Source organism: Muscardinus avellanarius (assembly GCF_963383645.1).
Source record: "Muscardinus avellanarius genome assembly, chromosome: 9".
Lineage (NCBI taxonomy): Eukaryota > Metazoa > Chordata > Mammalia > Rodentia > Gliridae > Muscardinus > Muscardinus avellanarius.
Window position 1 is genome coordinate 95,219,279 of NC_137795.1, and position 20,226 is coordinate 95,239,504.

A 20,226-nucleotide genomic window follows, 5' to 3' on the forward strand; every position below is an offset into this window, starting at 1 on the left:
AGACGGAGACGGTGGCGTCGGTGCGGTAGCCCTTCCTAGCAGAGAGAACAAGCGTGGGGGAGGAGGGCTGGGAACCCCCCAGGGTACCGCGAGCCTCAGGACTGTCTGTCTGAACACAGTGCCTCTTTTTAGGACCTAGTCTAGAGGTGACAGCACCCTGGCTTCTTGCCTGTTGCTGCGGTGCTGTTTCCCAGTGGACTCATGGGCCGTGGCTAATGTCCAGAGGCCGGGCCTGGCTAGGGAGGTGGGTCGCTGTGATGTGACCACACTGGCCCAGCAGCTGAGCTGAGTCCTGGAGCACCAGGACCTGCTTAGATAAGGAAGATCAGAGAGATGCTCTTCCTTCCTGTGGGGCCACGCCTCCACACGTGGCTCTCCTCCAATGGGGGTTGGCACAAGGAGGGCTGTGGCCTGGCCCATGGACGAATCTGTAGGGGTGGCCCGGAACCCCGTCTATCTCTTTTGCTCTTCTCCTTCCTCCTCCTCTGCCTCTCCATGGCCACGGTCTCTTTATAGTTGATATTGTATAGTCTTTTCTCCTTTAACTCTCAGAACAGCCTGTGAGAGAGCTTATGTAAGAAGGCTGAGGTCACACAGCCCGTGAGGGGCAGCACAGGGTCCCAGCCCCAGACTGGGGCTCAGAACGCTGTGATTTCCTTCCTGGAGGGAAGCAGTGTACCACCGCTTCCCCAGGAAGACAGGTTTCTCAGAGAGCGATGGAGGAGCCCCAGGGGTTACCGCTTGGGAAATCGGGGTGAGGGCTGGTTCTTCAGGAAGAAACTATATCACTTTCTTTTTCTTTTCTGCTCCTGAAGATTGAGCTCAGGGGTGTTCTACCTCTGAGCTACATCCCCAGCCCTTTCTTAGTTTGAAATAGGATCGTGATAAGTTGCTGAAGCTGGCCTCGAACCTGCAATCCTCCCATCTCGGCCTCTCAAGTACTGGGATTACAGGCAGGAGTCACCATGCCCAGAGTCACTTACTTTTCAAAGAAGGAGTCCCAGCCAGGGACAAAGCCAGGCTCCCGGGTAAACCACAGCACAGTCATCAGGATGAAGAAAAATCCAGTCACCATTTCAGGGTAACTAAAAAAAAATCAAACAGAAAAGCCAGGAACTAGGGAAATTTCTTTTGGCTTTTTTGCCTTATTTCTGGAAGTTTCCTTGTGTTGGGTTCCAGCACTTGACAATGAACGCGGTTATTACTCATCACTAGAAGGGCTCGGGGAGAGGACCGACCCAGTGGTGCCAGGGAACAGGGCGTTTGCCTTGTTTTCTGGAGAAATTTAGTCAGGAAGGGAAAGAACACAGAACTATACATTTATTATTATTATTATTGTAGTACTGAGAATTGAACCCAGGGACATTCTACCTCAAGCCCCACCCCCAGGCATAGTTTTTATTCTTTATTTTTTTATTTTATTTTATTTTTTTGTAGTACTGGGGATGGAACCCAGGGCCTTTTCTACCTCCAGGCTATACTCCCAGACCTATTTTATACTTTATTTGGAAACAGGGTCTCACTAAGTTGCTGAAAGCCTCACTAAATAGCTGAGGCTGGTTTTGAACCTGTGCCATCCTCCTGTCTCAGCCTCCCAAGCTCTGGGATTACAAGCGTGCGCCACCACGCCCGGCTCTTTATTCTTTATTTTGAAACAGCATCTCACTAAGTTGCGGAGCACCTCACTAAGTGCCCGAGGCTGGCTGTGAACCTGCGATCCTCCTGTCTCAGCCTCCCAAGTACTGGGGTTACAAGCGTGCGCCACCATGCCCAGCAAGTACTACACATTTATAAAAGATTTTACCGACAGCCTGCCGGGAGAATGTATTAATTGGGTCCCTCGGGCCCTGTACTAGTGAGAGTGGGAATGGGTACCACCCCTTGGGACCATGTGACCATGTCCATGAGGAGACTTCAGCTTGGCCACTCCTTTCACCTAAGACAAGACATATTGCCCATTAAAAAACAGAAACGTGGATTTTGTTGTTTATCCAATGATCTTCCATGCAAAAGGCATGTTGGAACATGCAAAAGGCATGTGTTAAAGTGAGATGCATCTGCTAATAATCACGTTTCCACCGAAGAATGAATGACTCGGGGACATCAAGACGGCGCAGTGGCAAATCAAAGAAAGGCAAGATACGCAACTGTGTTCGCTGTGATTTTTACCAAAAACATATATGTGATTTTGCTCACAAAAGCATGTTAGTAGCTGCTAATAGCTAACACAGGGAAGTTAAGGGTGCAAGTCAGTTTTGATTTTTAAAAATATTTTCCTGTAGCTTTTAATGTTCTTCAGTAATCTTTAATTACTTTTGTAACTTTTTTTTGTGTGGCACTGGGGATGGAACCCAGGGGCATTCTATCTCCAAACTACATCACCAGCCCGTTTTATTTTTTTTGTTTGGAAACAGGGTCTTGCTAGGTTGCTGAGAGCCTCATTAAATTGCTGAGGTGCATGGTCTTGAACCTGCAATCCTCTTGTCTCAGCCTCCCAAGTAGTGGGATGACAGGCATGTGCCATCATGCCTGGCTTTCCTTTTATAATGTAGAACTTTCTCTCTCTCTTCCTTTCTCTCTCTCTCTCTCTCTTTCTCCCCCCCCCCTTTCTTTCAGTGCTAGGGATTGAACCCAGGGGCATTCTACCTCCGAACTACACCCTCAGCCCTATTTTTTATTCTTTATTTTGAAACAGGGTCTCATAAGTTGCAGAAGGCCTCACTAAATAGCTAAGGCTGGCTGCAAACCTGCGATCCTCCTGTCTCAGCCTCCCAAGTGCTGGGACTACAAGCATGCACCACCATGCCCAGCTCTATAACATAAAAAAAAAAAAATTACAGTTCCTCCCAGAATTGTTTTACCCAAGGTTGTACATGCCAATTGCTGTAAGAAGAGAAATAGCATTAACGAGGCTGCTGGGTCACTGTGGAAACGCTGACAAAGCTGGCTGAGGTGATTTCTTGGACCTCTGTCTTCAAAGCTGCCTGATGCTCTAAATAGCACCCAGCCCCCCAGGCGCCTGGGCGTGACCACTGGCCCACTCTGGTGGCCCATTTGAGCAAAGCCAGGAGTCCTGACTGCGGAAGGAATTCAGCATGGCCCAAGAGGGTGGCTGCGCTGTCTTTCTGTTATTCTTTCTCCAGCTTCCCCCTCTAACAGCCTCCACCCCCACCCACGGCTATACCTGGGACTCCAAATATAGCAAAGGGGAAGGGTGGCCACCAAACTCTGAGCCAGCGTGGCTTTGGCAGCGAGGAACGGCTCAATGGCTGGATTCACAGCGGCCCGGACTCGGCGTCGGGGCTGCTGAACAAAGCTCCTCTGTGCTGCGTGTCGCCTGTTCCGTCTCTGCCGAGGGAACAGGGAGGCCGTGGCTGAGATTTACCTAAGGTCCCCCAGCTTCTCATATTCCTCTTGGATTCTCTTCTCCGACAACTCTTCCCGTTTGGTCTTCTTCTTGCTCAGAGAACAGGTCTCCTTAAAGCTGAGAGAGGAGATTGAGCACAAGGGTAAGGACGCACGTTCCTGAGGGCGGGAGGAGAGCAGGCACTTGGCTCACTCAGCCTCCCGCCCGCCCGGTCACCCCGTGCCCCCTCTCCATCCCTCTCCTGTTTGCACGGCCTCTGTCTCCGTCAGCCTTTCCCGAGCCTCATGGGGCTTCCACTGGGGCTACCGGGGTACATCAATGTGGGGTTATGCTTTAGGTACTTGTGCCAGTGCGTTTACAGGAGGTTGTTTCTACCCACTTGTACATAAGTAAAATAATCAAGTCAGCCGGGCGCGGTGGCGCAAGCTTGTAACCCAGTACTTGGGAGGCTGAGACAGGAGGATCCTATAGGTTCGAAGCCAGCCTCAGCTACCTAGTGAGGCTCTCAGCAACTTAGTGAGACCATTTTTCCAAATAAAATATATAAAAAAGTAGGTCTCAGAGTGTAGCCCAGAGCTAGAAAGCCTCTGGGTTCCGTCCCTAGCACCACACACACACACACACACACACACACACACACACACCAGTAATCAGTGTAATATGGTATAAATGTCCATGTCTGTGTGTCTCACATACACAGGTGTGTGTGTTTACACAAGTGGACGTGTATGTGCGCATATATTTATATTTATCTAGAGACAAGGCCCGTCTGGGGTAGAAGTGAATGTTAGTTACAGTTGTCAGCTATCATCAGTTGGCAATAGTCTCTGGAAAAAAAAAAAAAAAAAAAAAAGAAGTCAGCCCAGAGCTGGGCATGGCAGCGCATGCTTGTAATCCCAGTACTTGAAAGGCCGAGGCAGGAAGGTCAAAGGTTTAAAACTAGTCTCATAAGCCGGGCGTGGTGGCACACGCTTGTAATCCCCACGCTTGGGAGGCTGAGACAGGAGGATCGCACGGGTTCGAAGCCAGCCTCAGCTACTTAGTGAGGCTCTCAGCAACTTAGTGAGACCCGGTTTCCAAATAAAATATAAAAAAGGTCTGGGAGTATAGTCCGGAGGTAGAAAGCCTCTGGGTTCCACCCCCAGTACCACCAAAAAATAAAAAAAATAAAAAATAAAACTAGCCTCATCAATTGAGTGACACTTACAGCCACCTACTGAGACTGTTCCAAAATAAAAAATATAAAGAGCCGGGAGTACAGCTTGGAGGTAGAATACCCCAGGGTTCAATCCTCGTATCAAAAGGAAGAAGGAGGAGGAAGAGGAAGAAGAGAAGGAAGAGCAGGAGGAGGAGAAAGAAGAAGAGGAGAATGGTAAGATCAGTTGGCAGTTCCGAGAGCATTCCTTGACAGTGGAGTCTGGGGCTCCAGGAACTATTAGAAAACAGCCTATGTACTTTTCTTTATGTGCCTGAATCTGATAAAATTTGGAGTCGATGTCTATGAAGAAAAGGGTTACTAGGCAGATTCATATTAATACTATTGCAGAGGCTGCATCTAATGTGTTATTTTGAGGAATATGAGCAGGCTCTCTATGACTGGTAAGTATAGCTCACTCTTGCCTATTCACTGAGACCTAAGGTAATGTCTACTTGGAGTCATATTTTAAAACATAGTTGGAATTACTCTATATGTGTTGAGAGCAATGACATTAAGCACTCTCCAATTCAAAGCTTTAATAATAAAAAAAGCAGACAGGCCCTTTAACCAATTAGTTGAAATTAAGGACATTTTACTGTAGAGCTGAGGATGAAGTGCATAGATCACAAATATTTAGCATCTGGCAGAGACGATGCCTGGCTCCCAGTCGGGCCACGGCATCCTCCTGGGGGCATCCTCTGCTGGTTACCGGCGCCCTCCCGCCCTGGCCTCAAGTCAGACAGAAGAGCCTCGGTGCCTGGCTGGCAGGACCCTGGGACTCACTTGCAGCCCAGGAAGAGCCAGTGCATCCAGAACCAGCTGACCACCAGCATGATGAGGGCTATGGGGAAGCTGAAGAGGAACCAGGTGCCGAAGTTCACCACCTCCGCGGCTGGGTACTGGCTGTGGGGGAAGACCAGGTCAGCGGTTAGAAAAGGCAGTTATTTGGGGACGAAAGCCAAATGCTCCGAAGACATACAATAGGGAGAGGGGAGAGAGCATGATCACATGGTGCTAAGACACGATCTAGAAATCATTTGCTTGGAACTCATTGACTTTCGAGTTGTAAGCACACCGAGCTCAGACAAGAATCATGAATAAGCTTTAAACAAGCATCCGAGATACAAAATCAAGACTACAAAAGTGTTTATAGTCTCCTGAGTGCACACAGGAGAAGGACTCAGGGCCTGTTTGATTTAGTTAACATCAAGATTCTAATATGTTTATTCACCTGTTTTTCAAGACCACAGAGAATGGATTGGGAAGACTGGAGAGCTTTGTCATAAAACCACTGAAGGAACGTGAGTTTTGACTGGGGGACACAGTTTTGGGGAATTGAAGCAGCCAGTTCTGGGGAACTCTGGGCTCTAGAGTTGGGTGAGGTTTCCAGGCATTAAAGATGCTCATAAGAGAACAAGGACTTGGAATCTTTAAGTGCACACACACACACACACACACACACACACTCTTAACAATTGATCGGTAAATGTTTGAAACAGTCCAAATGAACTATAGGGTTGTGTGCTGCCTGGGAGAGTAACACAGTGCAAAGAGCCCCTGAGGCTTAGATCCTGGAGAATTAGTTTTTAAGCTCCCTTCATCATTCCTTCTTCCCTTTTTTTCCCTCCCCACCTCTTTTTCTTTTTCCTCCCCTTTCCTCTTCTTCCCACTAAAAAGGCTTCTACTGCCCCCTGGTAACAGACGCCATAGGCCATCAGAGTGGAGACCCCTTAGACTCTATAAGGTAGAGCGAGCAAGCTTCCTGTTCCTCCTCTCTGATTGGCTACTCTCTGCTCTGGATCCCACCCCTTCGCGTTTCCTCGGTGACGCCGCTCTGTCAGTCACCCGCTCGCTCCTCCTTTTCAGTGTCCTCTCACCTGTTTTGTTTTGTTTTGTTTTGTGTTTGTGGTGCTGGGGGTGGAACCCAGGATCTTTTCTACCTCCAGGCTATACTCCCAGACCTATTTATACTTTATTTGGAAACAGGGTCTCACTAAGTTGCTGAGAACCTCACTAAGTAGCTGAGGCTGGCTTCGAACCCGTGCGATCCTCCTGTCTCAGCCTCCCAAGCGCGGGGATTACAAGCGCGCGCCACCACGCCCAGTGTGTCCTCTCCTCTGAATTGTTCTTTCCAGCACCTACCTGTCTTCCATCTGCAGATCTCTTCTTGTCTCTCCTCCTCTCCCACGTCTCCCTTCCCTTCACAGTCAACTTTCCATTCCCACATCTCCCTCTTCCTCCTTAACTCCACCCGAATCTGGATTCTTTTCCTACCATTTAACCAAATCCCTCTGTCCTGGAATTTGTCACCATATCGATGGGTGCACTTTCATCCTCATTTTGCATCACCGTTCACTGACGTTAAATGTCGTAGCCACCCCCTCTTCTCGAAACACTTTTCTCCGGGGTAGAATGACACCAGGTTCTCCTGGATTTCCGCTGTCTTGTGTGGTACTGTCTCCTCCTCTCTCAAAGTGTTCCTTAAGGCCGGGCGTGGTGGGCACGCTTGTAATCCCCGCGCTTGGGAGGCGGAGACAGGAGGATCGCGCAGGTTCGAAGCCAGCTGCGCTGGCTTAAGAGACCCTGTTTCTAAATAAAAAGTATAAAATAGGTCTGGGAGTGTAGTTCAGAAGTAGAAGGGCTTCCAAGAACTCCAGTACCACACACACACACAAAAAAAGTGTTCCTTAAATATTTGAGCTTAATCTTTGTGTCCTCTGTGCTAGTCTGTACATTTTCTAAGTCATCTCCACCCCTATGGCTTCTGTTACAAAGGAGCACCATGAGAAGGCCCCCTTTTTCAAAGGTTAAGAATTTCTAGAGGGACACTTGAATGTTAAAGCCCCACGAGGCTCTCCTGAGCACCGTGGCCACAGCTGCCAAGGTACGCCTTCTGCCTAACAATTTCTCTTGAGATTCAGAGCCTCATCTCTCTGGACATCTCATCTCTGTCAGCATTTTTAAAACCCCGTTCTTTAGCTTTCTCCTTCAGCTGCTGAGAGGAGGCTGAAAACCTTGGCCTCTTGCTGCTCTTTCTGGTTGTTTTTCTGTTTTGTTTTTGAAACGGTCTCCATACCCTAAGTAGCTGAGTCTGGCTGTGAACCTGCAGTCCTTTTTTTCTCAGCCTCCCAAGTCCTGACATTACAGGCGTGCGCCACCACACCCAGCTTGTCATTCGCTTTTCTGTGTGCTCTGTCCGTCTGCCCTGGAGCTTCCCCCACACACACTGTTTTCCTTGTCTGGAAAGTCTCCCTTCTTCTAGTTTCTGCTGACCCGTCCATCCGGTGGACACTCTCCGATCACTCATGGGAGGCATTTTCTCCCTGCAGACTAGGTGAGCTCTCCTAACAGAATCATGGGCTTCTCTGGTCACACCCAACGGGGTGACTCGGTTGTCTCTCTTCCCCCTTGGTACAGGGGCTGTTCTTAGCGCCTTGGCCAGTTCCGGATGTCGGGCAGGTCCCTAGCAAATATCTGTTGACCGAGCGAATCACTTACTTGTTGAAGTGTTCCAGGAAAATGAGGCTGGTGGAGGTGCCGATGATGGTGGTCAGGCCGCCGATGGTGGCGGCGTAGGATATGCTGAGAGAGAGACACTTGCAGATCATTTGGTCGTGCTGGGACCTGTACTTCCTGTTCAGTTGCTGGTTCCTGGGGCTGGGCGTCAGGACCAGTGGTTTTTCCTACCAAAGGAAAATCTGTGAGTCTTGTGCAACCCAGCTTGGGCTGTCCGGCCCCCAGAGCCTTGGGCTAGAGCGACATGGTGCAGCAGGAAGGTTGGAAAGATGGCTTTTGGTTTACCAAGCTGGGCATACGTCTGAGCTGCAATTTCTTCTTCTGCTAAGTGGGGGAAATTCTATTTTCTCTGCCACATGGTTGGGAAGGATAAATAAAGTAATGCATGTAAATCTCTTATAACAGAAAGTGACCACTTTCTGGCACTTGATGAATGGTGGGCTATTATGATTCTTGTGTTATTGTGTGTGGTTCTATCTCCCCTTTGCCATTCTTCCTCCTCTTTCTCCTCTTCTTCCTCTTCTCCCTCCTCTTTCTCTTCTTCCTCCTCTTCTCCTCCTCCTCTTCCTCCCCTGCTTTTCCCCTTCCTCTACCCCGCCTCCTTCTTTTTTGGTACCAGCAATTGAACTAAAGAATTTTCTATCTCCAAGCTACACCTCCAGCCCTTTTTGTTTTTTATTTTGAAACAGGGTCTTGCTAGGTTGCTGAAGACCTTGCTGCTAAGTTGCTGAGTAGCTAGCCTCAAACCTGCAACCCTCCTGGCTCAGCCTCCCAAGTCCTGAGATTACAGGTGTGTGCCACCATGGGCGGCTTTACTCTTCTCCCCCTTGCTGATGGACCTTTCCTCTCTACTTCTTCCGTTCCCCTTGTATATAAATCTCAGCCTTGCTGGGTCATCTCAGCTCTGCTTGGTCCAGGTGACGGCTCTTCAGGGTCACAGAGGCTGCAAATCTCTGGTCTCAAGAGGCAAGTACCTTTCCAGGCCTGGTCACCCTCAATGATTCTTTTTTTTTGGGGGGGGGGTGGTCCTGAGCATTAAACCCAGTGGAATTCTACCTCTGAGCTACACTCTAAGCCTTTAAAAAATTTTTTTGGCTTTGAAATATGTTGCTAAGGCTGTCCTTGAACCTGTGACCCTCCTGTCTCAGCCTCCCAAGCACTGGGATTATAGGTGTACTCTACTATACCCAGATTCACTGATTCTTCATAAGACTCAGAGAAGCTTGGCACATATTTCACAGGTCAGGTCATAAGAAAACCAACAGGGAAGAGGCCACCTTTCCGTGTTCCTCACAGTTCTTGGTCATCACCCCATCTTCTCAGCAGGCCAAAGTCAAGATAGAACCCCCCCACACCTCTGAAAGACTTGCTGGCTAAGAGATCTGCTTAGAATCCCTGGTCCAGGGATTCCCCAGGGTCCTTTCTTCTTTAGGTTTACATATTCCAACTCCAACATATAAAACAACAGAGTAGATTTAATTGGCATAGATTTGTTTTGTAACTGGAAGTATACTGGGGGTTAGCTGTATGTGGCCAGGGAGACTTGAACTTGAATCCTGATTCAAGTGTGCCCTCCCAAGCTCTTTGGTCATGGGCCATGATTTCATCTCTTTGCCTCCTTTGCAAAAATGAAGTTCAGAACCACTACTTCAGTGAGCCAAGACCGGGGAGAAAATGTCCTGAGCAGTGCTTGGCACATAATAAGCACTTCGTAAACGGTAGCAGTTATTTGTGACGATGCTGGCTATTAAACAGCCATGTCTGCTTTGATGAACACAAAATTTTGAAGTCAAGGGTTGTGAGTGACGGTCACCATTTCCCATCGGGCTTAACATTCATTGGTTTCCACGTTTTGTTTCAGTACTGGAAAGTCATTTGTGCAGAGAGGCAATTGCTTTACAATCTCAGGATACTCCAATCGCACACTCCAGCATCCCTAAAGGACCTGGGAGGGATGGTTCGAGCACCTCTGATGGAGGCCGACTCCCAGTATCTGCAGTTGGAGAGACGGGGGGCCCTGGTGCTGGAACAGCTTGCTGAAACCAGGCAAGCTACATGCTTTATCATCATGGCACACGCAGGCCAGACACAGCGTGGGTAGAAAGCGCCTGGTGACAGCTCGCTAGCCTGGTGCCCTCACAATGTCAACACGAGTGCCCTTGAGAAGCACCAGGCATTGCATGCAGGAGACGGGCCAGAAGGTGGGCTTCCATTACCTGGGATGGGGGCTTCTTGTCTTGACTTATGGTTTTGATGGGGCTGGTGATTGTGGGCACACCATTCAGGTTCTGTTGGAACAAAGAACATCATGCTATTACGAAGAGGGTGTGGCGAGCCATCTGTCTGGAGCAGTACCACCTAACCATCCCGGGCTCCCGCGCCTCTGCACCATGGGAATCAGAGACTGGAAGCCAGAGGAGGACGTGTCAGAGAGTGCCGTGCCCAGGCCCACCTCCAACCTCACAGCGTCCGTCCAGCCAGTGGCAGGCCCCATCTGAAGAGGCTTGGGACCCTTGGCAAATGTGGCTTTGTCCTCCTACAAGAGCCCGGCTTCCTGGGACTTTATTAGCTATGAAGAACTCTTTGTTGTTGTTATTATCAACATCATCATCATCATTATTACTGTGATTATCTTCTTTTTCTTCTTATCATTATTATTAGTATTTTAGTACTGTGGATTGAATCCAGGGGCATTCTACCTTTGAGCCACACCCCAGCACCATTTTATTGTTTTATTTTGAAACAAGGTCTTGTTAAATTGCTGAGAGTTGCCGGGCGTGGTGGCGCACGCTTGTAATCCCAGCATTTGGGAGGCTGAGACCGGAGGATCGTGGTTCGCGGCCAGCCTCAGCTACTTAGTGAGGCCCTTCACAACTTAGTGAGGCCCTGTTTCAAAATAAAGGATAAAAATTCAGGCTGGGGGTGTATCTCAGAGGCAGAATGCCCCTGGGTTCAATCCCCAGCACCACAAAAGAAAAAAGAAAAAAGATAAAGAAATCTAAAATTCTACTACAACATAGTCCATAGTTTTTTTTTTTTTTTTGGCTTTTTACACTTCCTATGAAGAGATAAAATTGGCTTTGGGGGTGGGAGTGAATTTGAGTAGCAGTGTACAGGCAAGCTTTGCTCTACCCCCCAAACGCGTCCCTTCTAGAAATAAGATCCTGTAAAAGGGAGAGGGATCCTAAGGTCGAATTTGTGGCTCTTGAAGTCTGGATGGCCGAGTGTTTGTTTTCCATGAAAAAAGACTAAGTTATATTTTATGTGGCTAAATGCAGAATTCAGGGCTGGGGTTCAGAACTACCCAGGCTTTCTCTGGGAGCCTGAATGGTCCTTCTTCTGTTCAACCTGTGTGAGCACCTCTCCTCCCTTACGTCCACGGAGGCTCCTGGGATACAGGATAAGCCACCAGCCATCTTGGTCCCTGGGTCATCTCGAAGAACTGTCAAGTGATCTCAGAGCACAGCAACAAAACAAAATGAAACAACAACAAACAAAAACGCAAGTCCTTACCTTGCTCTGCATCAGAGAAGCGAGGTCTGCAGGTGATGTACTAGGACAAAGAAGATGAAAACCACGGTGGATCAGATTTCAGGAGATGAGAGGTGTCCTCCCATCTTGAGCATTTGGTGGAAGGGACTGAAACCACGGACTCCGGTTATCCAGCCTACCGAGAAGACTAATCTCACCCGAGTCTTCTTTGCTCTGAGATGCTGGAAGGATTCCTGGAGCCAGGGGCTTGCTTCCTCCAGAGGTATGGATAAAGCATGATTCTTTTACAAGAATCATGAAGCAAAACTAATACTACCAGTAATATTGAACCCAGACTGCTGAGGTGCCAAACACTTCAATGTAGATTTTAGCTGAGCATCCTGGTGCCCACCTACCATCCCAGTACATGGGAGGCCAAGAGAGGAGGATTGCAGGTTCGAGACCTGCCTCAGCAACTTGGTGACACCCTCAGCAAACTAGTGAGACCCTATTTCAAAACAAAACTAAAAAGAGCTGGGGATGTAGCTCAGATATAAAATGACCCTGGATCCAATCCTCAGTACAACACACACACACACAGACACACACAGACACACACACACACACACACACACACACACACACAGTCTTTATTCCTTAGCACATTGTTAATCCTCATGATGGATGATGGATTCATGGTACAAATATCACTACTTCCATTCACACTATTCTTTAGCACCACTCCTTAGTGTGCTGGTGGTGGGCGAGCAGGAGCCCCTCCCCGTGTCAGGGGGGCCTGTCCCCAGACCACGTCCTCACTGGCTGACACGGGCAAGGCCACTGTCTAGAAGGAGAAACTAGTGACATGCTTATCTGAGGCGATGGGAGCAGGGAGGGCCTGGGTAGACCTTTGGAAGGACCAGAGAGAATGAGAAGATGAGAAGAACTTCTGATCGACAAGTTCACCTTGGGGTGGGGGGCAGTTAACTGCACGTGCTGGGCCCCTCCATGTCTGCGGGTCCCCCAACCTTTGCCTGCACCCACTGTGAAGGTGGGTGAGAGTTAGATACACACATGCAGGACACCCAGGCTCCCCGGGGAAGGACAGAAGGTGACGGAGGTTTGGAGAGAAGTGTTCTTTGGAGAGTGTCATTTCGTTTCTCTCCCTTCTCCCCACCTTGGCTGCAGAGGGTGGCACGTACTTCTCTGGAATGGTGGGCAAGGACCTCATCAGACTGCAGGGCAGGCTCCGGCCACGAGCACCAAGCAGTCCTGGCTGCCGCCAGCACAGAGCTGGGCGAGGTCTAGGGGCAACTTGAGTTTTGTTTTGGAGTTTGGGGACACATTTTCATGTGGAAAGATCCAATGCTGGCAGCCAGTGCCGGGGTGCCGGGGTCCAGCGTGGAGAGAAATGACCAGCGGTAGGAGAGCCAGCCCCAGCTCTCAGTGCTCAGCAGGGCGCTGCTGCTGCTGAACTCCTCAGGGTGGGGTTCAGGGGAGGAAGCTAGGCTCAAACCATCAGGAAAAGGGACTGTCCAAGAGCAGAGGTGGCCCGGAACCCAGGGGCTGTGAGGGGGGAGTGGACCGCCAGAACCCAGCCCAGGGAAGGGTAGAGTGGCTGTCCAAGAGCACGGCCAGCTGACAGGTCCACCTGGGCTGTGCACAGAGAGGAGAAGGAGAAGGAGGAGGAGGAGGAGGAAGAGGACAGGGAGGAGAAGAAGAGGAGGAGGAGGAGGGAGGAGGAGGAGGGAGGAGGAGGAGGGGGGAGGAGGAGGAGGAGGAGGAGGAGGAGGGGGAGGAGGAGGAGGGGGAGGAAAAGGTCAACTCCTTCCCCTTGCCCACTTCTTTTTTTCCATAGGCTTGGGCTGAGAGGGGTCAAGTGTGGGCACCAGAGGAGGAGGGAGAAGCTTTGGAAGAGAGATGGAAATTTTTTATAAGAATCTAGACTGGATGCTGAATATTTGAAAGTGAGATCATTGTATCTGAAGGGAACCAGAAGAGCTGTGAGATTTACCTGCGATGTCACCCGGAGTGGGGAAGGCCAGGCCAACAGGCCGTGGCGAGAGAAAGATAAGCGTTTCCTGATGGCGCCTGCTGCCCCTGCACCTTGCGCGTGCCGATTTTACTCAGCGTTAGTTTTTACAGAAAGGGCAAATCACAAAGCCCGGCTCCTTTACTCACTGAACTTTAATTGTGTACAATTCATCACTGAATACCTCGAAGACTATATTTTTATATAGAATCTCCAAAGAAAATAAGCTGTTTATGAATCCACTCCTGTGAATGTCAGAGACTCTATTTCTCCTTTCCCAACTTCTCCTTTCTACCACTACATGGCTCTGTCACCAGCTGTTCCTAACCCCTGGTCTGTCCCCTGACCTCCAGTCTGTCCCCTGACCCCCGGTCTGTCCCCTGACCCCCGGTCTGTCCCCTGACCCCCGTCTGTCCCCTGACCCCCAGTCTGTCCCTTGACCCCCAGTCTGTCCCCTGACCTCCAGTCTGTCCCTTGACCCCCAGTCTATTCCATAAGATCCAATCTGTCCCCTGACCCCCAACCTCTCACCTACTTTTTCTCTACCATATCAAATAAGATCAAATCTAGTAGCATTACATATAATATCTATAAAATACATTGCAATTCTCCAAGAATTTACAGCAACATCTATTTTGTGAGTGTTTTTTTTTTTTGCATTAATAGATTATTCTCCTACTAGGGACATCAATTTAGAAGAGATTGAACATAGCATTTGTATCAACAAATTCAGCGTTGGTCTTTTATCTCTTCCTCCTCTCCTGGGGTGAAGGGAACCACCCTAAAGATCTTGAAGCGGCTCTTAGGGATGGAGCCAAGATGGTGCACATGGTCCACACATCTAAAAGCGCTATCTACGGTCACTCTCTCCTGGCCTCTCCGGTGGGCCTGCGGGGCTCTGTCTGGGAGGAAGACAGTCATACTCACTCTTCATTGACAAAGATGAGCTCCAGAGAAGGTTGGCTGTTGTTTACGTCAAGACCTATGGTGGCAAAGAAATGCAGGAGGTGAGATGTGGGCCGGGAGCTGACTCCAGCGGGCAGGGTTGGAGTTCAGGCGCTCAGGGGCTGGGCGGGGTGTGGGGTGTGGGGGGGTGTGGGGTGTGGGGGGGTGGAGCATGCCGATTCGCCCGCTCCCTGCTCTGAAAGGCTGGTGGGCTTTGTAGTTACTGCTGTGCATCCTGGGAGCGGTGGGGGATGCCCATAAGTGAAGAGGACCCTGGCAGCAGAGCCAGGGAGGAGGCTGGGGCAGCATCGGGAAGGGGAAGGCCAGCAAACTGTACCAATGGGATCGGCCTCTTCAGTGCTAGAGCTGGCAGCCACGAGCTGCTCCTCCTCCACGCTGACCAGCTGCTGTAGCACGGCCTCCACGATGGGCATCACCATGGCAGTGGTGGAGGTGTTGGACAGCCACATGGACAGCAGCGTGGTGCAGCACATGAAACACAGCAGCAGCCTGCGAGGCAGGGATGGCCGGGGTGGAGTGTGGCCCGCCCCCGCCCCGGGCCGGTGCTCTGGGGGCTCCTACCAACCCGGTGGGGCCAGTCTAGACAACCGTAGCTGGCATCTCTCCACTTGTACGCCCATACTTGGCACTGCATGCACATTGTTTTCAACATATGTCACACGTGTGGATCACACTTCGTGAGCTAGTGGCTTTCGCCAGGAAAAAGCCCTGGCTTAAGCAAAGAGTAGCTTTGGCGGACGGGCCACAGGGCGATGGGCCTTGTCTCCCTGTGGGAGCTTGGTGCTGTGTGTTTCTTGTGCATAGGAGATTCTGTCTGGCCTTGCAGGTGGCAATTCTATGAGGACCATGATATCCCCCGCTTTGTAAGGAGTCACCAGAGTTACTAGTGAACAGAGATTCCTGTTTGGAGCTCACGGTTCTTTTTTTTTCCTTTTTCTTTTCTTGCAGTACAGGGGAATAAAACTAGGGGTGCTCTACCACTGAGATACATCCTGGCCTCCTTTTTATTTCAGTACCAGGAATTGAAACCAGGGACGCTTGACCACGGAGCTATGTCTGTAGCCCTTTTTATATTTGTTTTGAAACAGGGCCTTGCTAAGTTGCTTAGGCTGGCCTTGAACTTTTGATCCTCCTGCTGAACTGGAATTGCAGACGGAGCAATTCACTGCTCAAGCCACTGTCAATATGCTGAAAGGATAACCCCAAAGTCGCAGCAGCGCCCCATACCACTGCGCACGGGACTGTTCCAGCTGGTACCTAAGAGTCAACACTCGGAGGGAGAACACTAACAGAGATAAACTTCAAATGATTCCTCTTTGACTTTGAAAACATTGCACAACACGTGGCTGTACAGATGCAGTTCTCATTTCCACAAATGAGCCAACATGAAGATTACCCATGTTTATTATTTTGGTGGAATCTTTGACTTTGCACAATCTGGGGACAGTACGTTTGTCATGTGGGTTGTAGCTGCGCAGGGCCCAGGCCTGGTGGTGTTTTGCTTAGGCTGACGGCAGCGTGAGCTTGCTGGGCCGGCACAAGCGCCGGTTACCGGGTGGAAAGAGACCGTGTGGGGGGAGACATTTGCTGGGTGATGAGTTAGGTAGAGAATAGTGGAAATGCAGGTGGGTAAAAACTCTTGAAGATAGTGCCCAGGGGTCTTCAAAAGCCAGAGTCCCACCATGATGTGAGAAAATACTGTGATGTGCCTAGGAGATTGAATGCGGGTACCAGATGATGGCTGGGTGAGGCAGGAGTGGACTAGGCTGCAGTTGGCAGCCCCACTTGAGCATCTAGGACATGGGAACACACTGTGTGTGTGTGTGTGTGTGTGTGTGTTTGGTACTAGGGATTGAACCCAGGAGGGGTTCTACTTCTGAGCGACACCCCCAACCCTGTTTTATTTTTTTATTTTTAAACAATGCCAAGGCTGGCCTGGAACCTGTGACCCGCCTGTCTCAACCTCCCAAGTTCTGGGATTCCAGGCGTGCACCACCACACCCAGCTTGGAGAACTTACTTTAAGGCATAATCTCTATGCATCTTCATGGCTGATGTTGGAGACTAATATGGCTTGTTAATACTCTGGCTCCCAGAGGAGTCAGGGCAGCTTACATAAAATGTAGCAAGAAGGCTGTGAAGTAGGAGGAGGTAAGAGGGACTTCCAAATGGAAGATGAACATGGAACTGTTGGCTGTGACATTCCCGGAGGGTGGGAACCTCTCCTACATGGCCTTGTAGATAACAGAGTGGAGACTCCGCCAGGGCATGATCAAATGCAACATACAGAGATGACCCTCAGGTGGGTGGGCCAGAGACACCTCCACATCTCCTTCAGGGATAACAGAGAAGGCGTCCTGTCCTCCCCCAGCCTGTCCCCGATACATGGGGTCACCTACTGAGTCCCTTGTATATTATCACCTGCCACCCTGCCGGTCTAGGTGCCAGCTGAGTTCTTTAGATTCTGACGATGGTACCCAATCTATGTTCCCTGGTTGCAGGACCTCTCTGTTGATATGTTAGCGTTATCCCATCCTCATGAGCAGGAAAACGGGCTACCCGGATGTCCCGTGGTGGTCCAGGACCCTGGCGAGTCCCGGTGGCACCTGGTAAGTTCTGCAGCTGGTGCCTCTAGTGCTACTCACATGCCTGGCTTGGCGCCGGCCATCAGGACCATGCGGAGGGCGATGCGCTTGTGTAAGTTCCACTTCTCCACCGCGGCCGCCACGCAGATGACGCCCACCAGCAGCAGCGTGGTGTTCTTGAAGTACTCGGCGGCCACCTGCAGGGAGACCGGCCAGTCAGCCACCCTCCTCTACTCGCGGGCCCACGGGGCTGGGAGGATGGCGCGCCCAGTCCAACTCCAGCTTAGATGTGGGGCGGACAAAGACGGAGCAGGAGGAGAGGATTACCGTAGCTGCTGCTTATTCTTTCTCTCTCTCTCTCTCTCTCTCTCTCTCTCTCTCTCTCTCTCTCTCTCTCCCTCCCTCCCTCCCTCCCTCCCTCCCTCCCTCCCTCTCTCTCTCTCTCTCTCTCTCTCTCTCTCTCTCTCTCTCCCCCTCTCCCTCTCCCTCTCCCTCTCCCTCTCCCTCTCCCTCCCTTTCCCTCTCCCTTTCTCTCTCTCATTCTTTTGTGGTGCTGGGGATGGAGCCCAGGACCTTGTACTTGCTGGACAAGCCTTCTACCATGGAGCTACCCCCACCCCTGCCAAAATAGCTAATTATTTTAGAATAATATGTATTGAACACCTACCTTGGGCAGGCACTGTATGAAGCACTTTACAAAGATGATTTTGTTTAATCCAGCCAATAACTCCACAGGGTAGGTATTTTTATTGATTTTTGTGGTGCTGGGGATGGAACCCAGGGCCTCACACAGACTAGTCGAGCGCTCGACCGTTGAGCTACATCGCCAGCCCTCTTCTGCACTTTTTTTTTTAAACACATAAAACAACTGTATTTAAACTTGATGACTCTGATTATATATATTTTATTTTATTTGGAAACAGGGTTTCTTACGCCAGCGCGGCTGGCTTCGAACCTGTGCGATCCTCCTGTCTCCGCCTCCCAAGCGTGGGGATTACAAGCGTGTGCCACCACGCCCAGCATGACTCTGATTTTAAAGAATAAACACATATGCATAATTTCATATTGATCTTTAAAAATTATTCAAATAGCCAGGTGTGGTGGTGCATGCCTGTAATACTAGTTCATGGGAGGCTGAGGCAGGAGGATCAGAGGACCAAGGGCAACCTCAATAACTTAGCGAGACTCCATTTCAAAATAAAAATTAAAATTGGGCTAGGAGTATAGTTTGGAGATAGAATGCCCCTACCAATATCACCCCCCCCACCCTGCCAAATGTAAAATAACCCTAGGTTTGTATCAAAATCCCACTTTCACTGTTTTTTTCTGAAAATTATTTTCATATTTATTAGAAAATGAATACATATTTAGTATGAAAAACTTTAAAATATAGAAAACTTAAAGACAAAATTGTCCTTAATCTTACTTTTGTTAATATGTTGGCACATCCCTTCAATTTTTTCTCCCCATGTCTATGAATATATTTAAGTGGATTTTTATAGTATATAGAAGCTTTGTATATTGCTTTTTCTCCATTTGACATCATATCCGCATCATTTTCTGATGAGACTTAAATTGGGACAATTCACTTTATTTTTTTAATTTTATTTATATTTATTTATTTATTTATTTATTTATTTATTTATTTTGGTGGTACTAGGGGTGGAATCCAGAGGCTTTCTACCTCCAGGCTATACTCCCAGACCTTTTTTTCATATATTTTATTTGGAAACCGGGTCTCACTAAGTTGCTGAGAGCCTCACTAACTAGCCGAGGCTGGCTTCGAACCCGTGTGTTCATCCTGTCTCAGCCTCCCAAGTGCGGGGATTACAAGCGTATGCCACCACGCCCGGCTCGGGACAATTCACTTTAATGGCAGCATAATAGAATTTATTTAGATTCTATTGCTTTTAAGTTCATTTTTCTTTTGTTGAATATTTAGGTTGGTTCTCTTTTTAAATTTTTTTCTTTTAAGCTGGGTGTAGTGGTGCATGCTTGTAATCTCAGTACTTGGGAGGCTGAGATAGGAGGATTACAGGTTCAAGGCCAGCTTCAGCTACTTAGTGAGGCCCTCCACAATTTAGGGAAACCCTGTTTCAAAATAAAGAATAAAAAAACAGGACTGAGAGTAGCTTGGAGGTAGAAGTCTCTTGAGTTTAATCCCCAGTACTGCAAAAAAAAAAAAAAAAAAAATTTATGTGCTTCTCTAAACGGAGCAAAGAATATTCTTTCTACTTTAATGGTAACTTTATAAATGTGGTTATTTCTTTAGGATAAAGTTCTCTGTGTGTGTGCGTGTCTCTCTCTCTCTTTTTCAGCATTGAGGTTTGAACCCAGGTGGCATTTGCTCTGAGCTATACCCCAGCCCATTTTCGTTTTCTGATTTGACGTAGCATCTTGTGGAGGGCCTCCCTACGTTCCTGAGGCTCACTGCGATCCTCCTCTCTCAGCCTCTCAAGTACTGGCATCACAAGGCATGGACCATCACGCCCATCTATCTCTGGTTCTTTTTGTTTCTTAATTTTTGTTTTAAAACAGGGTCTTGCTAGGTTACTGGTGGCCTCGCTAAGTTTCTGAGGCTGGCCGTGAACTTGTGATCCTTCCTTCTCAGCCTCCCAAATATCTGGATTACAAGGCACGTGTCACCACGCCCAGGGAAAATGTCTCTTAAAAAGGGAGAAAATGAGAACACTTTAAACTGCAGGAGAAATGAAATTGAAAAGAAAAGGAAATTTAAATATAGTTAAACATGGTGTTTCCTTGAAGTAAATGGCATTTACATAATCATACTGATAAGTCAAGTCTCCCGTCCCCCACGTGATCTCGCAGCGGGAACAGGAGACAGAACCCTGGAAGCCAGAAGCGGAGATATCGCGTGACTACAGGCGCAGCGAGACTACAGAAGTCGGGAGAGAGAATCGGCATGCCTATAAAACATTGGTGCCTCAGATCCACCACGTGACTCAGCTGGCCAATCAGGACTCTGCACAACTCTCCAGCCGCGTGGCCCGTCATTCCCTTCCCCCATGGCTGGCTGACTCCCCAGAGGGTGCTGGGTTGGGTCCGAATAAAGCAGCGGTCTCTGATAACCT

General features: G+C 49.2%; 1 protein-coding gene across 1 annotated transcript in view; it reads right to left on the reverse strand.

Moving 5' to 3' along the window:
• The window catches only part of SLC13A4 (solute carrier family 13 member 4), a gene marked incomplete at its 3' end in the record, with an annotated part of 51,632 nt that overhangs the window by 12,626 nt on the left and 18,780 nt on the right, over positions 1–20,226 (reverse strand). Inside the window, exons 3-12 of the mRNA XM_080702022.1 lie at positions 17,195–17,331; positions 14,867–15,039; positions 14,512–14,566; positions 11,595–11,634; positions 10,298–10,369; positions 8,064–8,248; positions 5,349–5,468; positions 3,386–3,484; positions 984–1,085; positions 1–35 (exon numbers count right to left, since the gene is read on the reverse strand). The exon at positions 1–35 is cut by the window's left edge and continues 63 nt beyond it. Of these exons, the coding sequence (XP_080558148.1) occupies positions 1–35; positions 984–1,085; positions 3,386–3,484; positions 5,349–5,468; positions 8,064–8,248; positions 10,298–10,369; positions 11,595–11,634; positions 14,512–14,566; positions 14,867–15,039; positions 17,195–17,331 (1,018 nt within the window). The remainder of the gene's footprint in view (positions 36–983; positions 1,086–3,385; positions 3,485–5,348; positions 5,469–8,063; positions 8,249–10,297; positions 10,370–11,594; positions 11,635–14,511; positions 14,567–14,866; positions 15,040–17,194; positions 17,332–20,226) is intronic.